We start from the raw sequence: 20,919 nt of genomic DNA on the forward strand, positions 1-20,919 counted from the left end.
ATTTATATTTGCTGATTTCTACTTTTTTAAGAGCACTAACGATACATTGTGGACTTCATGGTGTGTGTGTGTCTATGCCTGTTTAAAGGATTGACATTTGGGAATAAGTAATCTTAAAAGGAAGACTGTTTCCAATGAGTCTTCAAGGAAGAATTGCAGGGCATTTTCTTTTGTAGCATATTGGCTGAATGCCTATATCTGTCTGTTTATAAGCTATAAAGGTTAGTGTTTCTACTACTTGAGTGGGTTTATTGAGAAATTGACTGAAAATATAAAGATAACTACTTAATTCATTCATCATTGATCATTAAAAATGGTCAACTAATTAAAAAAGAATAAGTTATGGAATAATAATTGATGATACAAATAATTGTTTGTTGCAGTTTTGTTAAATATAAGTCCATTCTGTAAATCCAAAACTGATTTTAAAAATCGGCCCATTGTTTCAACTGACCTTAGTCTGGAAATGAATTTTAGTCAGACGAATTTGCGAGCTCATGTTTTATTTGCCCTGAACTGGTCTGGCGATGTCAGGCTAAACTGACCCAGTACAAAGGACACCGATAACAGTAACAGCTGTATGTTACCAGTTGGAACAGTTTGTCTGAAGCCACAGCATAACCCAGGGGCAAATTATTCTCAAAATAATATTAAGTATTACAACCAGTATTTAGGATCGATAGAGGATTCACCTTCTAAGGTCTGTTGATATGAGGTCTGTTTTGGGTATAAGAATCATGATCAGCTAGGGTGTACACTTCCTTTGTGGAGAGGGCGTTGGATCCATTACAATAGGTTTCAATGGCATGCCACTGGCATAATAAGATCCACACCCCTGCTGCCTTTCCCTGCTAACATGCTTGGCCCCATAGATTAATGTTGTTTAATACAGAAGTTAAAGAATGGAGTTTGGCACACAAGTAGTAAAACTTGTTAAAATGGGACTGTGGTGGATATGTGGGAAAAACAATTGCTTCAGTTTTTCATTTTCATGACCTCTGGCCCCTGCCTTGATGGGTGCATCAGGAGGTCATTGTAAGGCTCTCACTGTAGCTGCCTCAGGTAAAGATGAATTAATTCCTGATAACATGAATTTATAAAACAGGAGTAAACAATTGAAGTTAGCTACTACCACTATAATTGTGTATTTTAACAAAGTGAACCACTTAATTTCGCTACAGGGAAGAAAATAAGCAGCGCGAAGAGGCAACTTGCTCCTCAGGATTTTGGCTTTACCTTGGTGCTCTCTGGCTGTGACGTCATTGTCTCGTCCCGTGTTTCTTCCTCTCATCATACTCAAATGCAGCTGCGCCATTCCTCCTTTGTCCAGTGAAGAGAGCGAAACGACCTGCAGTGAAAATATACCGGGAGGCTCTGCAACTTCACCGTTTATCGCCCCGCAGTCGGTAACTGCTGTTACATACTAAGCTGTAGGCTTATTTAAAGTGAAGATAACGAACAGAGCAAGGCTTCGTTCGTTAATCTGAACGTGTTAGTGCATTTACGTTATGAGCGACGCGGATGCCAATAACAGCAAATCTGAGTCTGCCATAGAGTCAAGTCCGGCACAGAAGAAAATCAAAATGGAAGATACAAAGTATCTCCCGGAGCTCCTGGCTGAGAAAGACAGCTTGGATTCATCGTTCACGCACGCCATGAAACTGATCTCTGCAGGTAATGTGATTGCTTGCTAGCTAGCTAGCAAGCCGAGGCTAACACAGACTAGCTAACGGTAGCATGGCGCGAGGCCTGGTGTCTTTTTTCTTGGACGAGTCTAACGTACAGAGGCCTGAACAATGGTGCATGAACACGTGGTTGTTGGCAATGTGGGTCAAACCCTCTCGGATGAAAATGTGTCAGGTTTGGGGAATCAACAAGGTAGCCATGTATTTGATAGGATGTGTAAATATTTAATCCATGCAAGAACCGGGTTTGTTTAATAAGACGTTAACAGTCCATTGAATAGCGTCAAATCCAGTCAGGCTCATGGTGCATGGCACGTTTATTTGTTATAGTTAATTTGATATCGGTACCGACACAAAAGCTTTATTCATTTTTAAGCATTATAGAATATATAGAAGCTTTGTTTTGAGTGGTTTGCAGACTGCTCCGAGATCAGCTGAGATGCGGCCTAATTTGGCATTGTAAATACATTTCTGTGTGTGTAGCTGGTTGGTCATGCATGTGTGAATGCCACATGCTGAAAATCTTCTGTATTGCCCGCAGAGATTGAGAGGATCCAGAAAGGAGAAACTAAGAAAGAGCCAGAGAAGGAAACATATTTGGACCTATTTGCTACCAAGAATCTCAAACTCAAAGAGCGAGTACTCATTCCTACCAAGCAGTACCCCAGGGTAAGCATTTCCTATTGTCTTTTACTTATTGAGGGTCCTGCCACTGTTTGCTGTCCCCAGGGGGCTTGGTCACCCTGTCCAATCAGCCAGCTGGTGACGCTGTGTTAAGTGAGTCTTAAATGGGCCAAGTGGGACTAAAATTTAAATTTTATCAATGCTGGGCTTTTTTTTCACACTGGGGTTAAATGTAAAACAGGGGAATTTCTGTCCTTCAGCACTGGGCCTTTACAATACACACACGATTTTGTGTACTACAAGTCCGGCTAATCCTGTGTATCTGACTGATGCACCCCCTCTTCCGCCTGCTGTGCTGTCCCAGAATTAGTCAAGTCATGCGCCCAGTGCCCTACTAAGCTTGTTTCTGCATGAACAATTTTGCAGTAGTCTAAACATGCTGTTTGTGAGGAGGGGGCTGTAACAACTACTGTGGTGTGAAGAAAGGATTTTTTTTTTGTGCTGAACATGACTGACATGTCGGAGGTGACTGTACTTGGCCCTGCCTCCATATTTACCTGCAATATACTTCTGTAATGTTAACAAAGGGTAACAATGCTTAAATTTTATTAAACTATTTCCTACAGGTCAACTTTGTTGGTAAGCTTTTGGGACCTCAGGGCAGCACAATCAAGAGACTCCAGGAGGAGACCGGTGCAAAGATTTCAGTTCTGGGTAAAGGTTCCATGAGGGACAAGAATAAGGTACATGTAGAAAAGTTTTCCTTGCTGCACAGTTCAAAGGATGTTACCATGTAGTATTCATGTGGCTGATTTTGCAACTTTAATATGTTTATCAGGAGGAAGAGCTGAGGAAGGGTGGGGAGGCCAAATATGCTCACCTGTCCATGGAGCTGCATGTATTCATTGAGGTGATGGCACCCATACCAGAAGCCTACCTGCGCATGGCTCATGCCATGGAAGAGGTCAAGAAGTTCCTTATCCCGGTATGTGTCCAAGACAGCCTCTTGCAACCCATTTAGAGAAACATTTTGTACACATAAAACTTGACATTTACATTCCAGATATGGAAGAAATTTCTTCTCTGGCTACCCCTGAGGAATACCATGCATAATTGACTGATTTTTGTCTTTTCTGTAGGAACCTGGTGAGCACGACCAGTACATGGATCCCCACTTCCTGAATGGTTCCCAGGATGGTTCAGGCAGGGGGAGAGGTGGTCACCTAGGAAGGGGCAGGGGTGGACCACCTGGTGCTGGAGGACCAAGGTAAGAGCCTGATTGATAATAACTTCATCCACAGTACATTGTAGCATCTGGCAACACACTGCATTGGCACGTTAACTATGCAAGTGACACCGTCTGGAGCAATATAGCAAAATGCTATTGTGTTATTACCCTTTAGTCTTTTGTTTTGCTAATCTTTTCTATGGTTGAACACATTTTACAACCATTTTAAACCTGGCTAACGTTCCACAGGGGGCGAGGAATGCCACGTGGGGGCCCTCGAGGAGCAATGCGGGGTGGAGCTCCACGGGGAGGACTAGGCCGGGGCAATGCTCCTAGAGGTGCACCGTCTGGAAGGGGTGGACCACCTTCTGCTCCTAGTAGAGGAGGCTCGGCTCCTCGCTCTAGACCCCCTGCAGCAGGGGCTCCAAGGATGCTCCCCTCTTCAGCCATGTCCCACCAGCAACACCAGGGTCCTCCTTCAGCATCACAGCCCAAAGCTGATGGCTATGAGGACTATGTAAGTTGCTTAAGTCCTGGTTTCTTCATTCATTTCACATTAGTTGTCTCTAATAAATGGTGGCGATCTCTCGCTGTGTGCAGTGTGGGTTCCTTTTTCCTTTTTTCACAATGGTTGTGACACACGTGACATGGCTTGACTATTCATTTGTTTTCCTTACAGCCTCCATATGAAGAATCCTATGCAGAGCCTGCCTATGAGGGATATGATAGTTATTACAATCAGCAATCTGCACCTGCGTAAGTCAAACTTAATTTGGGTGACAAACTGCCCATTTAATCTGACTATTTAAAGTTGTTGGAGTACTGAATTAACATGATACTTTACTTTCTTCAGAGATACTGAATATTATGACTACGGACACGGAGAGGCCCAGGAAACCTCATACGAGCCATATGGTAAGATTATAAGATTCACATTCACTTTTGTCTTACCATGTAGCACACACTCAATGAGGACCCCTGTGGAGCACTTATTGGCGTCCTGTCTACCTCGCGGAGAATATTTGGACTGATGTTTTGTTTCTTTTGTTTGTCTTTTCTGTCCTTGTAGCTCAAGATGATTGGGACAACTCATGGTCCAACTCCGGGGCTGGAGGCAAAGCCCCAATGTCCAGGCAGTCAAAGGGATCGTATAGAGAGCATCCATATGGAAGATACTGAGCGGCTACTGGTAGAGAGTTGCTATGGCAACTGTCTCAGATTGTAACTCTCTGAACTTTCCAAAAGTAATTTCCCTCTCGTTTTCTCCCTTTTTTTATGGTTTATTTTATTTTTTGTTTTTTAAACTCGTTAGAGACGTTTTGTTGGATGTATCATAGTGCCAGAGGAGAAACATGAACACAAGGTTTTTCATTGTTTACCTGTTTCCATTTAATGTTTGTTTTCAGTTGCGTAGTTGGCAGTTCAAGTCCTAGTGACATAAACCTAACAAAGGAACAAGAGTGACATTTTAGTGATATTTGATGGTTATCGTTTAAGTTAATTGTTCCTGAACAAAATGTGATTGTGGCGATAAACTCTTCTCACATAGGCTGCATTTTTAAAGTCCTTCACGACTGGACAAAAATTATTCATAATGCCTCAATGTAACTTTACTTTAACTAGATTTAGTTGCAAACTCAAACACAGCCCTGAGCCATTTTGATTAAAAACAAAAGTCTTATCATATATTTGTTTATACTGCAATACAAATCTACTCTTGTGTCAAGTTATAGAATCTCCTAAAATATTATTGAAACCCATTTGGCAAAGAAAAATGCTTCTATTTTTGCCACCCTTTACAATTGGTATTATGATCTGTCGTACTATTACTTGCAAAATCATCGCTGTTGATAGACTAATTCTTGTTAAGCTTGAAGGATTAACAATCCTTACTGTGTGTAAGAAAGGCTGCAGCCAACTCAATATTTTGTACATAACCTTAGGACAACTGTGTATGCTTTAAGCCGTGCCGTCTCCAAAATGCATAATGCTTGTGTACCTTTTGGCTAAATAGGATACTAAATATATCCCAAAATGTTTTTCTGCAGTGCGTGTTTCAATAAAGTTTCTAGTTTCTTTTTAATCAATCTAAACATGGTATTTTGCCTTTGTTGTACCAAAGGAATGCCTTCAGTTTGTGAAAGTGGTCCTCAGTGGTTTCTCAACAACGCTGAATAAAATGTATGTATACACGTCAGCCTGACAAAAAAACAAAAAAAAGCAGTGTTTTGACAATGAGCTTATCCTCTTCGTCTGTTTTCAAAACTTATCTAAATGACGCTTGTAATGTCACCTTCAAAAAAAACCCAATAAAGCTCATCATTCCTTGAGGTAATGTGCTGCCAAATACATGTTTGACTTGAGAATGATATAGTGCTTGAACATGTATTGTCATTAACCTTTAGTTAGTGTATCTATTCAAGCTCTCAAGAGAGCAATGTATCTTCAGCCGCTTGAAATAACTGAATTTCAACAGTATTTCAAATCAAGCTTGCAGGGACCTTACTTGACTTTGATGCAAAGTCATGCTGGCTGGTTTTTATAAAAGAAAAAAATCGCAGAGGAGAGGATTCTAAAAGCCTAAAGATCGCCACAAGAAGGTAAAACTAACCCCAACACTCATTTGTTAGATTTTTGTTTTGTTTTCTGTGCAAAACATCAAGTTATGCAAGTCATCCAAAACATATCAAAAGCATTGAAGTACAAAATTATGCTATCTGTAGTTATTCCGAGCAAAATAAGCCGTACAAAACAATCAGAAATGGTTGTGATGCAACTCTTGCTCAAATAAAACCAAGAATGGTCCATTCATTTCACTCAATACTTACCAATTTCCATCTTGATAATTTCTGTAGAATGTAGATTAATGAAAATTAGTAGTTGCACTCAAAGCGTTAAAACATCCCATTGGTGGACAAAAACCCTTCAGCTTGAGTTGCATGATATTTTGTAGTATAAAGTTAGTGTTGCATGTGTTGTGTTGTCCACTGTGTGCATGTTGGCACTGGTGTGTCCAAGATCTCACTTCTGTTTCTCTTCTTAGGTTATCAGAGAACTGCGTAGGTGCAGTTGACACATTGAACTCCAGTTTACCAGGCACTCATGGTCAGTAGAAAAGAAATTGCAGACAGGTGTTAGTCTTGAATTTTGCTGTTTAAAGATGATTTAAATTCTTCTCTGTCTTTAACAGGTCCATTGAAAGTCCCTGGAAAGAGCAGAGGCCTTGCAGTGTCTGAGACTGGTTGCTTGTTTATAAATACTAATCTCTCAAGGGATTTGTAAGAAAGTGTAGAGGGAGCTTTCTCCATCACTGAGAAAAGGCTCTGCTCTTCTGAAATACTGCTGTAGCAAGTTTTAATTATTTTTTTTATTGAACGTGTCCAGATTTACAATGTTTTTACACAAGACATTTTAAATGCCTTTTAATATGAAAAAAAGAAAATAAAACTTTTGATATAAATTGTGGTTTTATTCTTTAAGATATAGGAAGTCGGTCTTCACATGTGGTCAGATCACCAAGAGTGAATTGTCAGTATTAGCTGGATGGTTGTATTTAAGGTTGCGCAAAGGTTTCATGAGCATGAATTACAACACATTTATCATGCAGTGTTGCTGTCCAGTTGTGTCCTACATTATATATACACAGATCCTATGGTCTATTTTGATTTCCTGTATGTCGTCTTGTTTGGACCGAAGTCTATAACTATATGCCATTTGAAGATCAGGGACAAGCAAGTTTACAACCTACGTGTTGGTATAATAGGCCGTGCCAAGTTTTACACTACCTCCCTGAATACCCAGTTCAGAAATGTTGTTGCCATGCCTGAACCTGTGCGGGCGTTGGGATTTGGAGAGCTGGGCCAGTGCTGTGGAGTCAGCAGAAGAGGACTGGTGACTGTGGGGGGGGGGGGGCACTACAAGCACCAGTGAGAGGAAGTCTGAAAGTTCTGATGTACGTATTTTTGTATTGGTAAAATTGAGATGTATTTCCGCTTTTAAATGTGTCCCAAACCAATTCGGAAAGTATGAGACTCCACATGCCTTTTCCCAGAATAGTTTCCATATACCATTTGAGCTTAATGTCAGGAAAAGTCAGTCAATAACAAAAATGTCTAAAATAATGGATGAGACACTACAATCTGCACAGGTTGCAGCAAACCAATTTTTTTTTGATACACTACAAGCAGAATTGTATACACAGCAGTGGTGGAAGAAGTATTCCGATCATTTACTTAAGTAAAAGTACTAATACCACACTGTAGAAGTCCTGCAATGAAAATCTTAAGTATAAGTATAAGTATAATCAGGAAAACATTATACTGTGACTATTATACTATTATATATCATGTCATTAAATTATTATTACACATGCATTCATGTAAAAGAATGTTACTGTTGCAGTTGGTTGAGTTGGAGCTCATTTTGAACTATTTTGCATCGGACTGCAACTAATGATTATTTTCATTATGGATTAATCTGCTGATTATTTTCTCCATTAGTTGATGAATTGTTTGGTTTGTAAAAATTCTGAAAAAGTCACAATTACCCAACGTGACACCTTCACAATGTTTTCTGTCAAATCAACAGTGTGAACCTCAAAATGAAATGTTTTTGCATGAAAAAGGATTTAAACGAGTATCAGAATAGATGCCAATTGATTTTCTGTCAATCGACTAATTGCTTAATCGACTAATCATTTCAGCTGTACTTGTATATTCCAGTATTATTCCAGTATTGTAGTGTATTGTAGTTTTAATTAATTAAAAGTTTCATGTAAATTTATAACATAACATCGTATGACATAAGTAAGTGTGTGTAACGTGTAAGTACATTATCCATCATCGAAAGACGTCGCTTGAATATCGGCGGAATGGCCCTTTAAATGACTCTCCTCCCACAGGTCGCAAACATATCCGCGCCCCCGTCAATCAGAGGCTGGTCTCACATCAACAATGACTGTCTTCGGTGATTTCAAAGAAAAACACGCCAGTATTTCAATAAATATTCTGAAAATGTGTTGCGTTTAACTTAGTATCAATGCAACAGAGCAGCATCTGACAAAGACAAGAGGCACTGCCATCGGTAAGATTACATTTTCTTGTCAAGCCTGTTTGGTGGGTTGTTTGGAAGCTAGCTAGCTGGTGAGAGATACTGTTAGCCTAGGCCTCAATCTTTGTATTTAATCAAGCATGGTCTCGGCGGCATTGGTGTCCGTCGCTCATTGTATAGGTCCACGTTGTTTTCGCAGTCTGCCTCATGTCCCGTGTCCGACACTGCTCTCGTGAGCTATTTGACCCGGGGGGAGAGAGCAAATGATGTAGCTGCTAAGCTAGCTTGTTGTGCCAGCTTCCGCAAAACTTGCACCATATTAAGGGATGCTATGCAGCTAGTGCAAACTTGTTTAACGCCAGCTGTTTGTGATGCATATTTATGAGGGAGAATTTGTGCAGATGGTTTGATCTGGTTGGCCTTGCACGTGCTTTGATTGGCGCAGAAATCTTAAGATAGGTTTTTGTTGTGTTTGTTATGACTCTGTGCACCACTCCTTTCAGTATCAGCTCAGTGTCTAATCCAATCACTGACCAAAATATAGCCTCATTTCCTAACTAACTCTTGATCGATGCTGTGCCTGTAAATTCTATCCTACGTGACACATATCACAGACTCATTTACACCCTTTACTCAAGACGTGTGTATTCATATTAGTTGGATATTCCAGGTTCAGCCCTCCCCATTACAGCGTGTCTGACCTGCTCTCTTTCTGTAAACAGGTACAAGAACGAGGAGAGTAATCATAAAACTAGACACATAGACGTGAGCCGTGGGTGTGTCTGCGATGGCTGGTGGAAGGAGAGGGGCCAACCGTACCACATACTGCAGACCTCCACTGAGCAGTGAACCGGGCTCGGTCAGCAATGGCAACCACTCGACCAGCTCCCCGGTCACAGGGGTGCGATCTCGCACAAGGCAAGTCAAGCTCTGATATGCCGCTGCTAAACACATGCTCTGGGAGTAAAGAAGTGAATGTTGCAGCCTGAGAGTCGGGAAGGATTTCCTCCCACCTGGGCTGCAGGAATGCACAATTACGTGGATGCGTTGTACTCCAGTTATGCCACATTATAACAGAATAATATACTCCATAATAAAGGGCTTTTTGTTTTGTCTGCAGGAATGGTTCGGGAACATGCATGTCCAGCCCCCCACTAGCTGCGCAGACGGTGGTTCCTCTGAAGCACTGTAAGATCCCTGAGTTGTCTGTGGATCGCAATGTGCTGTTTGAGCTCCATCTTTTCTTCTGCCACCTCATTGCCCTCTTTGTCCATTACGTCAACATCTACAAGACTGTGTGGTGGTACCCCCCGTCACACCCTCCCTCACACACATCACTGGTGAGTCCTCAGTGGTCAGCTACTGACTGATGACCATGTTAATTATGGTTATCAGGTGTTATTTTAAGCTGTTGTTTTGTTTTTAGAGTGTGAGCTGCCATAGACAACAGTATCTCTGTTGTTTTGAAATTAACATATTTAGCTGGTAGCCTAAACTGGCTCTGTAGAGCTTATTTATGTTGACAAAATAATGTCAGTGTGGTGGTAATCCTGAATCAATCTTATTGTTTACAGAACTTTCACCTTATTGATTATAACATGCTGGTGTTTACTGTCATCATACTGGCCAGGAGGTTAATTGCAGCAATTGTTAAAGAGGTAAGAAATCTATTTTTGGCTTCACGATTAAGCATTTGTTCTTGACCTGTTTCTCTATACATTCAAATATAAAATACCACAAGTCATGTTACTCTATATTTGATGCAAGGGTCCAAAAAGGTCCAAAAGACAGGATTTAAACTACTGCAGATACTGGACATCTTGAAATGGGTCCTGCACTGTGTTTACAAGCCTCAGATATACCCCTGCTTCCAAACATTCTCAAGGAAACACACTGTGCCATTTGCTTTTGAAGGATTATATTAAAGATGATGTCCATTTTTGCTGCACTTTGTTTCTCTCTGATATCTTTGATTGTGTTTCTATGTAGAATAAAGGTGTAATGGCCAAATTGTATTAATGCATTTGACTTTTCTGTGCCCTCCCCCAGGCATCACAGAGTGGGAAACTATCCTTCCCTCATTCTATCTTTCTAGTGATGGCTCGGTTCGCTGTGCTAACACTGACGGGCTGGAGCCTGTGCCGCTCCCTCATTTACCTCTTCAGAACCTACTCTGTCCTCAGCCTGCTCTTCCTCTGCTACCCGTAAGTGTCCACAGGAGGAACAAAGCGGCCTGTAATCATACCACCATTTCACCTAATAGCTGAGGGGCGGTCACGGTCTCCTTCCACTGATTCTCTTGGTAACAGTGTTGTAATAGTCTGTGCTTGAAATGTTGAGTTGACACGCAAGTTCCAATGTTTATTGCTTGTATTTCATAGTCTGTGTTACCCAACTTCAGCTGTTTTGGTTTCTGCTGGCATGTTTGCTGTCATATTGTCCCCATCTATCATTAGCTACATTCGATACAGCTGCATATCAAATGTGTTTGAATACATTTGAAACAAGCTGCTTATAAGTAGTCTGAACCAAGATTTGAATGATGAAAGTGATCATTCAAATCTTGTTATGTTTGCCATTTGTTGTGCCTTGAGCTTTATAGTGAAGAGTTTTGATTGGAACATATTTGGTTTATTAAATATTGATAACATAATGCAGGTTGAAATGGAGCTTGAATCGTGTACCCTTCATTTCCTGGTAGGCCTGATGGTGTGTGTTGTTTGGATACTGTTATCCATGGTGTCTGTGTTTGCAAACATTTTCAGCTTGGGTGGCCCTGGTTTATCACCTAGCAAGCAGTTGATCCTCAGTGAAGTGCAGAAGACAGTCACGCTTAACGTTAAACCAAAAGAGGATACAATAATGTGCTATTATTCAGGTTTGTGAACCTGTTCTCGGCTCACAGTTTTACAAAATCTTGCAATTCAAAACTATGTACACTGTCGGTGTTGACGAGCCATATTTATTTGGGGTTTAACATCAGTGCCGGCTGTTGTGTCACAAATTACGTTCAGTGTGAGAATATTTACCCAACTACCCTGGCAGTGTTGATGCAGGGCTTTAGGTATTGTAAAGGTTAATTGTACCGGTTGTTTTTCTGCAGATTTGGGATGTATATTCCATTCTTCCGGCTGAGCTGTGACTTCCGGCGAGCAGGTCCGCTCTCCCCCATCGCCAGCATCGGCTCCAAGGAGGTGGGCAGCGTGGGCCGGGGCAGGGACTATTTGACGGTGCTGAAGGAGACATGGAAGCAGCACACCAGCCAGCTGTACGGCGTCCAGGCCATGCCAACGCATGCCTGCTGCCTCTCCCCGGATCTCATCCGCAAGGAGGTCGAGTACCTGAAGATGGACTTCAACTGGAGGATGAAGGAGGTGCTGGTCAGCTCGATGCTCAGTGCTTACTATGTGGCCTTCGTACCCGTCTGGTTTGTCAAGGTGAGAAAGTGTTGGACTTCTCTAAGTCTCAGTTGTAACTTTTTAAACTTCATAACTTAATATGCTTTAATAACAAGTCGTAATATTTTTCCACCTATGTATTTTCATTCAGAGTACACAGTATGTGGACAAGCGCTGGTCTTGTGAGCTCTTCATCCTGGTGTCGGTCAGCACGTCAGTCATCCTCATGAGGCACTTGTTGCCGCCTCGATACTGTGACCTGCTTCACAAAGCTGCAGCTCACCTGGGCTGCTGGCAGAAAGTAGACCCCTCCCTCTGCTCCAATGTTCTTCAGCACATGTATGTACCACTCGTAGTTTATTACTGGGCTTTAGGTCCATTTGCACTCATTGGAGTCAGATCTTAATCTCCCTCTGCTGTCTCTCTTTGCACAGATGGACGGAAGAGTACATGTGGCCACAGGGAGTCCTGGTCAAACACAATAAGAACGTCTACAAGGCCATGGGTCACTACAATGTTGCAGTCCCATCAGATGTGTCCCATTATCGCTTCTATGTGAGTATTCCTGAATTAACAGGCCCTGTAGAACAACAGCAGACGCCAGAGATTTCTGAGAGCCTGCACTGACATAGCCTGTTTTGAGAAATGTTTGTGGCATTTTAAAAGAGCAGCTGCTTGCACAGGCGTTATCTGATGACTGACTGCATCCTGTCTCTTTCCCTCCCCTAGTTCTTCTTCAACAAGCCTTTACGAATATTGAACATACTCATCATCCTGGAAGGTGCCATGATATTCTACCAGCTCTACTCGTTGATATGTTCAGAAAAGTGGCATCAGACGATATCACTGGCTCTGATTCTCTTCAGCAACTACTACGCCTTCTTCAAGCTTCTCAGAGACAGAATAGTCCTAGGAAAGGCATACTCGTACTCCAACAGCTCATCAGACCAGAAAGTCAGTTAGACGTCCGGTATTGTTGGTCGCATTTGCTTAGGAACAACACAAACATGCCTAAGAGCTCTGTATTTTTTCTACAAACTGCATTTTGTGTCACGTTTTTGTTCTGATCTGCCATAATAAAAAGAAATATTTTTGTATTACTTTAAAGGTTTGCTTGAGTTTTATTTGGCTTTAAAATGTGTTTCCATTCTGACCACAAGAGGCCTCTGTGATTCAAAAGTTAAACTATCCCTCAGCAAATAGGGGTAAATTTCAGTTGACAACCTGCAATAAATTGACTTTTTTTAAAAAAAATTTAATTAATATGGAAGCAACGAAAGGCTGTAAGGATTTGAATTTTATTAATGCTGAATACCTGATTAATCACCACTGAATACTAAATTGTGGAATTCAAACATCACTGAATTTACAGCCTTTTACTTAAAACCATCTAACTGAATTTAAGTTTTGCTCTAAGCTACTTAAAAGTCAAGTGTTTAAATAAGCTGTTGCTCAAATTCAGTTGGTTATTTATAGATTTGAAAATTCAAGTTATGAAAAAAAAAAAAAATTAAAATGCTCAATTTTCATTTGTCATTTTATCTAAATAAAGAGAAGTTCAGATGAGTGACTGGAAACCCGGACCCATCTGAATCTGTCAACCCAAAATGAGAGTCAAAACTTAAAATTACCCTCTGGAAAATTTCAAAATAATTCCAACCACATAGATTCATATGGACAGTTTTTACAGCAAATATTTTCAACGCTATAAATTCATTGGTGCGGAAATTTCAACCCTGAGCATTCCGTAGTTAAACGGAAATAAAATGTGACAAATAGATATTTTGTTGTGTATGAAACTCATATCATCATGGCCTTTCTCTGCATCCATAGTATTCACTGTTCATAAAGCTGGGGGATTTACCAGAGACAGAAAATGGTAGATTGTGCATTTCCCATAATACAAGCCAGTATCTTATTGTATTCGACCCTCCCTGTCTGGTAAAAGTCTTTCAAACTCCATCCCTTTAGTCTGTGAGGCAGTCCAAACTGAGATAACTGGGTCCCTCCTCTGTTTTTGAAGTTTCTTGTCTTTTTCCCCCATTGAAGGGGGGGTTGAAGGTACTGCACAGACAGTGACGCCCTTTGAGGCCAATTTGTGATTTGGGGCTATATAAATCAAATTGACTCGACAGAAGACAACCGTTAATGGGTCTTATAAGATATAAGGAAAGCCACTGATAGAGGTTTATCATTAACAGAACTGGTGATGCTTGTCTTATATCAAGATGTCAGTGAAAGGGATGAGGATTGTAAATAAAGATGGGGGAACACTGGCGTCACCATGTGGCCTGTCAGGTCCCGAGTAACTCTGTACTGGTAAACCCTGTGTGCTGTAGAAGAGGATATAAGTATGCAAAGAGCCATCATCCCGTGATCAGTGATCAGCAGTACACAGCAGCACCTGTACGACAGGCCGCGGAGTAAACAGCGACACTGCCCTGCAGGGCTGCTGCTCTCCTGGCTCGGCGGGGCGGACTGGCCCTTTAAGAAGGATAATAAAGACGACAGCTCTGCCTGAGCCGAGCGCATCGATGCCGCGCTTTGCGTTTCGTCGGTAATTTACACTGGTGCTGCAGGGATACTTCACCTCCACCGTGGTTTATAAAGCCTCGTTCATATGAAGCGTACTTCAGCGTTTTGAGCGGCAGGAGGAGAGATGTGGCACTGTGTCCAGCCGGTTTGCTCTCCGGTGCGTAATTGATTCGGTAAGTCTTATTTGTGTCATTCGTAGACGATACATTTGTATACGCGTCTTCTCTCCCACTGAATTTAACACAATGGTGTAACAAACCGCTTCGTGCGTATTGTCCTTAACATCGGCTTTCCCACAGTATTCATACAATCCAAGTAAAGAAGCATTTCAGCGTATAAAGTTGCCGCTGTGTATTACTGTAGTGGCCATCTTTGGATTCTACTTTGAACGGAGGCTGGCGCAGTGTTGAGGAGATAACAGCTATTATGATTTCAGCCACTGTAATGGGATAAAGCGTGATATAGGCTCAGTGCCCATATCACAAAGACATTAATGCACTCACTTGGTCTGTTAATATAATAATAAACAGCCACTCTACTGCTGCAGGAGGGTGAAGGTACTCATATCACCGCAAAACTACTAAGAGCCTAATATAAAACACCACATATATAAGTGAACAGCAAACAAGTGCAATCCAATACAAGTCCTGTAATACTACCTTCAATATAAAAGTATCTGAATTTATTGCAGGTCTATTCTATTTAACCGGATCCTTCACACTGTAAATGTGTTTATTTATGGTCACTCCCAGAGTGTAAATAGATAAGGGTAAGGCCTTTGACCTGCACTATCCTGTCATGCCTGTCCCAAAAATAATGCAATATATTGATTTTCTCCCTCAGTCATTTGTCTGAAAGCTGTGTGCATTTGGTCCATTTGTAGTAGGACTCATGTTCTGCATCTTGGTGCAGCAATTCAATCAATTACCTTTCTGTGCATTTCAGTCATTCATGTAGTAAAAGATAAAAGCAAAGCCTACTGCAGTGCAGCTTTTTAAAAAACTTCTTGATAATATGTGTAGCATATCATTTGTTTGTTTGGCTGGAAAATGTCCTCAAACCAGTAATGCATCCTCTTTCAGTTTGCTCATATTCTCTATTTTCCACTTTGAAGCTGCTCTAAAAATATCTTCCTAGGCTGCTGTTTCACTCCAGCTTTTTACACCAGGGAAGCATTATGGGGGAAAAAAACTAGTAAATTGCTTTCTATTAAAAACTTCCATCTAAATGCAATCCCATTTAGGTGGGTAGATCAGTGCTACAGTCTTCCTCACTGTCACTTAATATGAAAGTGTAGTAGCACGTATATTTTTATGTGACAGATATATTGTTGTGATTACCTGGGGCTGCTGTTAAACTAATGAAAGCATTGCTGGCGTTATTTTGCAGACTGAAGAATCCTGAGCTGCAGCACTCATTTTGGCCCAGTCAGGATCCTCCACAGAGCCCTTTTCTGGGAGGGGAAGGCTTCTGGTTTTGAACTTCCTACCTTTGTTGTTTTCAGGACGTCCTTAACACCAGCCCAGGCTGTGCCCCCTCGTCTCACCCCAGAGAGCCTCACTCTAAAGATAAAATAATAATAATAATAATAATGGAAGACAAACGCAAGAAGCGGAGCCCAAAGGTGTCTCTGCCCCAGCCCCCTCCTCCCCCCATCAACCCCCGCAAACTCTCCGTCCTGCCTGCAAGCAAAAGTGCCACCTTCTCTCTCGGTCTGCCGCAGCCCCCCTCCCCCAAGAACAGAGGCAAGTTTAAGCGGTCCATAGGAGCACCAGGACAGCCCAAAGAGGTGTTCGCAGCCGTCGTAGCTCCACCAAAGACTACCAGGTTTGTCTCTTAACGTAACAGGAAAATCCTCCAGAAAACACCAGTAGCTGCAAATGTTTTTGTCTTATCATCTCATTCTTTTTCATACAGAGAACTGGCTGGCTTACATACTGTGAGATCACGTACAGTGTGCAGCATCTCCACCACAGCTATGTCTGAGTATAGTAGAAAAAGTGTATGTGATCTTGAAATTCAGTAACTACCAGATTTTTTATTTTATTCACTTATTTGACAAGGGGGATACATATAGGCATTGTTACATTTAAATAAAATGCAACCAATGCAATGTACATAGGACCTCCAGCCGTAGCCAATATGTGGTCCATGTCCCAGAGTGCCCCTCTATCAGACACACTACACTCACTATTTTGCAAGCTACTGTTCAGCATTTAAAAAGTCATAAAGTCAGCAGACTGACTCAGTAATATCTTTTATACAGTAATATTTACGTAAAAAACATTAGCCTCAATAAGCTACCAGACTAAGTAAGGCTGCAGCTGTGTGTGCGTGTGATGAGACAATTGAAGGACTGGTTTAAAACAAAACAAAAACATTTTTCAATCAGTTACAACAACGGATGTGATGTTTCCTGTCTGTTTTTCCTCAGGCCCCACAAGGAGAAGCCCAGAGCCCCTCAGCCCGCAGGACCCAGCAAAGTAGTGCAGTCTTCCCCCCTGCAGCACTCCTTCCTCACAGATGTCTCAGACGTGAGGGAGATGGAGGGAGGCCTCCTCAACCTACTCAACGACTTCCACTCAGGCAAACTACAGGCGTTTGGTAAGATTGATTAGAGAGGCCACCAAGGGAATATTCTGTTACGGGCTGAAAAAGTGGCTTTGTTACCTTAATCAGGCTGAAATCAAATAGCTGTGTTGCTATTTTTACACACCTGCTGCCATGGAAATACTTTTGACTTTGCTGTAATTCTCCTGCAATTAAAGAGATGACACTTTGGGGCTTAGAGACGTCACACCTGTGTGGTTGAACTCTAGGTAAGGTGTGCTCCTTCGAGCAGCTGGAGCATGTGCGTGAGATGCAGGAGAAGCTGGCACGACTGCACTTCAGCCTCGACAGCCACGTGGAGGAGCTTTCAGAGGACCAGAGGAAGTGTGCCTCCGACCACAACCTGGAGCACCTGCTCTGTAACGTAAGCACCAACCGCAGCAGCACAGGGTCATCCTCATCCATGTTGTTTTCTTTTGATATGATAGAGATCCATTATCTTTACACCAGCTGTTAAACCTGTATGAATGTTTGAAAAGTCAGTACCTTTCTAAATGTCACCATATGCATGCCAAAACTGCCTCCTAAATAACAAGAAATCAGTGTGTGTGTTTCATTATCGTCTCTGCCACGATGGACAAGCCACTGAAACAGCATCAGAGTGAGGCAGGTTTCACTGTTGGTTTTACAAACTGTCAAGCCCGAGGCTACGGAGTAAAGCACTTACACATAACACTGAAATGTTTTCACCATTTCACCAGGGAGGCATTTCAAGTAAAAATAAGAATAAAACAAGCTGACAAGCAAACCTCTGTTATAGGTCCAGTTTCTCAAATGAATGCATGCAGTTTGACTTTTATTTTTTGGTCAAACCAGGAAGAAACTAAATTATTAGGTCATGGGAGCCACGTCAGTTTACTTATTAACTGCTAACAAAGTGTGATGGAATATTGTACAGTGGAATCCTGCAATATGCTTCCATTTGTGGCTCCAATGCTCAAGAGGGAGGCATGTATCACATGTGTGCAGTGTTAATGAGTACAGTATGTTGTAGTATGCACAAAAGCTATTTATTCTTCCTTTCACTCTAGGCTGTGAACCTTCCAGTAAAGCAGATGAAATAAATATACAATACAGTGAAGACTGTCCTGAGGTTAAGCATAAAGCAGTGTTAAAGTTGTTGTACACTTTGCTGAGTTTCTACTACGTTTAAATGTTAAATATTATCCAGCACAAACAGTGATGTGTAGTCCAAGAATGCCTTGAAAGAGTTTCTATTGTTAGCATGTTTGTGTGTGGCTCCTAGTTACCCACGCCTGAGGCTGGTATGCTGGCTGTGGGGAAGCTGCAGTGTTATGTGTGAGGGAGGTGAGAAAAAGCCTTCAGCTCATTACAGATTCTGCTGCCAGGAATACTTGCTAGCGGTGGATAATTGTGCCTCAGAGCAGATGGGATGTGATGTGACTTTGCTTTGTGTGGATGAGACGGGAAGTTGACCGTTTGCTTTAGTAAACAATGTAGTCGGATGATGGGAGTTTGATTCAAATATTGACCTGACATACAGGCTGTTATGTAATATGATCACTTTTAGTGATTAGTCCCTTGTGCTGCCACATCATTTTCTATTTTTGGCTGTTTCTATTTTATGATACACCTCTCATCCATTTGTTCATTTGTCCCTGCAGCTGGAGGAGCTCAGCACCTCAATGTATCCTTTCCTAATCGAATGACTGTTTATTTATGGGAATCACCTGGCACTCCGGGTGCAGATTTAAATAATCTGTTTCCATTTCACAGTCCTCCTGTACAAATCCTTAACGTGTCCGCGTTCAGACAAAAGCTCCACTTGGCTGAGAACCAGGATCTGCCCAAGACATCTGGTCCCTGATAAAGTGAGGCGTGGAGGACGGCGACCACACACTGATCTTCTCCCAACATCTAACCAGTCCAGGTTGCCATGGCATTAATCCAGCTGCCTTAGTAACAGAACGGAACGATCCACAGGAGGAGGGGCCATTTTTCCATTTGGTCAGCGACGCTGAGGGAACAATACAGTGACTCGAAGCAGCAGAGCATGAAATGAACACTCAACCAAAATCATAAACCCCTCATTCACGGCAGAAGAAATGATCAGAGGGTTTACTGAACAGTAGTGTTAGAGGAAGTATGCTGTTTTAAAGTTTTCAGCATGTTCTTGGCTCCAGTTATTAGTTACATCATTTGGTAACAAATGACTGAATCCAGGTGTAGTCTTTGGTTCTCTGTTTGTGTTCCAACATCCATCACAAAAAGCACACATCATGACAGTTTAAGAATTTGAATCATCTCATATTATGCCTTGTCTTATGCATGATTTCTGAAGGTATTTGTCTCTGTTAGCAAAGGTAAGAATTTGCCATAGTAGCAAACATTTGTCTCTTGTCGACCACACCACTGTGGTTAGCTCAGAACTTTAAAAGGGAGTTTTCACTTTTGCTATTATTCTGAATACACTCCCTCATTTTTATATGTTTGCTCTTAAAGTTTAATACTGGAAAACAGACTGGATTTAATAAAAGCAGGGTGAACCTTTGTTACAACTGTGCATTTTAAAAGGGACTATGTGAGGAGATGTATGTTTGATTGTAAAATGGGTTATATGTTTTGCCAATGTGCAGTCCAGCTACTGTATTTGTTGATCCTGATGGTTTAATAGAACTTGAGTTGGAGGATTGTCCACCCTGCTACTGAAATGCTGTAAAATCACCTACTGTAACATGTAGGTCACAGGGACTCCAGTCTGACATTCACTTGTCTCTCATTACACTGTGTTGGACAGCACATTCAGAGTAATGCAGCTGGCATAAATCTCTGTACAGTACAATTTCAAAATGGCAGCTACTTTCATAGTTAAAAGTTTAGGGGGGGTTATGATTTATGTTGTATTCAGCGATGTACCATGGCCATAATAATTAATCCCTGAAAAGCCAATTAAAGTGATCTTAGTGATCACTGAAAAACATCAGAGCATGTCAAAACATTGGTGCATTCGGTACATTAAAAATGTAATATATGACTTTTATACTGCTTGCTAAGCCTACCTCTTTTTAAAGCCATGGCCTGGATCGCCTCTACAGTGACATAACACATTTCTTATTCTGGTTACTCTGTCAAAGATCCTTCACAGTGGGGCTGCAATTATTTTCTCAATTCATTGATTTATCATTTAGTCTAAAAAACATCAGGAAATATTGAAAAATGTCCATCCCAGTATCCTGGAGTCCAGGGCTGTGCCTTCAAATGTCTTGTTTTGTCAGACCAACAGTCCTAAACCCAAAGATATTCAATTTACAATTCTATAAAACAGAAAATCAGAATTTGGGCATTTTTTCCTTAAAAAAAGAAAACCTTTATCAAAATGATCAAAATAGTTGTCATGACATGTCTATCGATTAATCAACAAATCGTTGCAGCTCTTCTTCATCTTCATAATCTGCTATTTTCTGTTATTTTAAATATGAAGTGGGGCTGGTTATCATTAGCTTGACACATGAATTAGGCAGTCAAAACAACAGAAAACTTGGTAAGAATCTTATGTGTATTCAGTAACTTTACCCATTAGTAAAGGTAAACTTGGTCACTTATAAGGCATATAATGTGTGTTTCTGGGACAGAATTTAATTCACCTTTCATTTTGAAAAGCTGAATAGCTGTGGTCGATTCCCCTCCACCCCATTTCCAGTCCCATTAGAATTTGAATGAGGCACCTGGAAGTTGGTTTTACAGAAATAAAACACTTTATTTATATATCAATCTGTCTTTGCTCTTGCTCACAACCAAGTTCAATATAATTTAACAATAGGTGAGTTAA

General features: G+C 41.3%; 3 protein-coding genes across 3 annotated transcripts; all 3 read left to right on the forward strand.

The window, feature by feature from the left end:
• Positions 1–1,333: 1,333 nt before the first annotated feature.
• On the forward strand, positions 1,334–6,991 carry khdrbs1a (KH domain containing, RNA binding, signal transduction associated 1a). The gene is made up of 11 exons (XM_070920402.1): positions 1,334–1,674; positions 2,227–2,354; positions 2,936–3,052; positions 3,148–3,294; positions 3,449–3,576; positions 3,787–4,054; positions 4,217–4,293; positions 4,391–4,452; positions 4,607–4,781; positions 6,581–6,642; positions 6,728–6,991. Exons 1-9 carry the CDS (start codon positions 1,509–1,511, stop codon positions 4,714–4,716), a joined length of 1,203 nt encoding a protein of 400 aa, XP_070776503.1. The 5' UTR covers positions 1,334–1,508; the 3' UTR covers positions 4,717–4,781; positions 6,581–6,642; positions 6,728–6,991.
• Positions 6,992–8,524: 1,533 nt separating this feature from the next.
• On the forward strand, positions 8,525–13,061 carry tmem39b (transmembrane protein 39B). Its single transcript, XM_070920464.1, has 9 exons — positions 8,525–8,619; positions 9,309–9,504; positions 9,707–9,926; positions 10,161–10,244; positions 10,636–10,790; positions 11,690–12,023; positions 12,136–12,323; positions 12,419–12,539; positions 12,714–13,061. The coding sequence occupies exons 2-9, from the start codon at positions 9,374–9,376 to the stop codon at positions 12,945–12,947; spliced, it is 1,467 nt and encodes a 488-aa protein (XP_070776565.1). The 5' UTR covers positions 8,525–8,619; positions 9,309–9,373; the 3' UTR covers positions 12,948–13,061.
• Positions 13,062–16,110: 3,049 nt separating this feature from the next.
• On the forward strand, positions 16,111–18,957 carry ccdc28b (coiled-coil domain containing 28B). Its single transcript, XM_070920908.1, has 5 exons — positions 16,111–16,346; positions 16,954–17,123; positions 17,339–17,493; positions 18,755–18,777; positions 18,903–18,957. The coding sequence occupies exons 1-5, from the start codon at positions 16,111–16,113 to the stop codon at positions 18,955–18,957; spliced, it is 639 nt and encodes a 212-aa protein (XP_070777009.1).
• The last annotated feature ends 1,962 nt before the right edge of the window (positions 18,958–20,919 follow it).

This window comes from Enoplosus armatus, chromosome 15 (assembly GCF_043641665.1).
Source record: "Enoplosus armatus isolate fEnoArm2 chromosome 15, fEnoArm2.hap1, whole genome shotgun sequence".
Classification (NCBI taxonomy): domain Eukaryota; kingdom Metazoa; phylum Chordata; class Actinopteri; order Centrarchiformes; family Enoplosidae; genus Enoplosus; species Enoplosus armatus.

Excerpts from the sequence above, each read along its gene's own strand:
- khdrbs1a (XM_070920402.1), top strand. The coding sequence starts at position 1,509 with ATGAGCGACGCGGATGCCAATAACAGCAAATCTGAGTCTGCCATAGAG. Across the intron at positions 1,675-2,226 it reads CATGAAACTGATCTCTGCAG|AGATTGAGAGGATCCAGAAA; the intron begins GTAATGTGATTG and ends TATTGCCCGCAG. Across the intron at positions 3,053-3,147 it reads CCATGAGGGACAAGAATAAG|GAGGAAGAGCTGAGGAAGGG; the intron begins GTACATGTAGAA and ends TATGTTTATCAG.
- tmem39b (XM_070920464.1), top strand. The coding sequence starts at position 9,374 with ATGGCTGGTGGAAGGAGAGGGGCCAACCGTACCACATACTGCAGACCT. Across the intron at positions 9,505-9,706 it reads GGGGTGCGATCTCGCACAAG|GAATGGTTCGGGAACATGCA; the intron begins GCAAGTCAAGCT and ends TTTTGTCTGCAG. Across the intron at positions 10,245-10,635 it reads TTGCAGCAATTGTTAAAGAG|GCATCACAGAGTGGGAAACT; the intron begins GTAAGAAATCTA and ends GCCCTCCCCCAG.
- ccdc28b (XM_070920908.1), top strand. The coding sequence starts at position 16,111 with ATGGAAGACAAACGCAAGAAGCGGAGCCCAAAGGTGTCTCTGCCCCAG. Across the intron at positions 17,494-18,754 it reads TGGAGCACCTGCTCTGTAAC|CTGGAGGAGCTCAGCACCTC; the intron begins GTAAGCACCAAC and ends TTGTCCCTGCAG. Across the intron at positions 18,778-18,902 it reads GAGGAGCTCAGCACCTCAAT|ACAAAAGCTCCACTTGGCTG; the intron begins GTATCCTTTCCT and ends GTCCGCGTTCAG.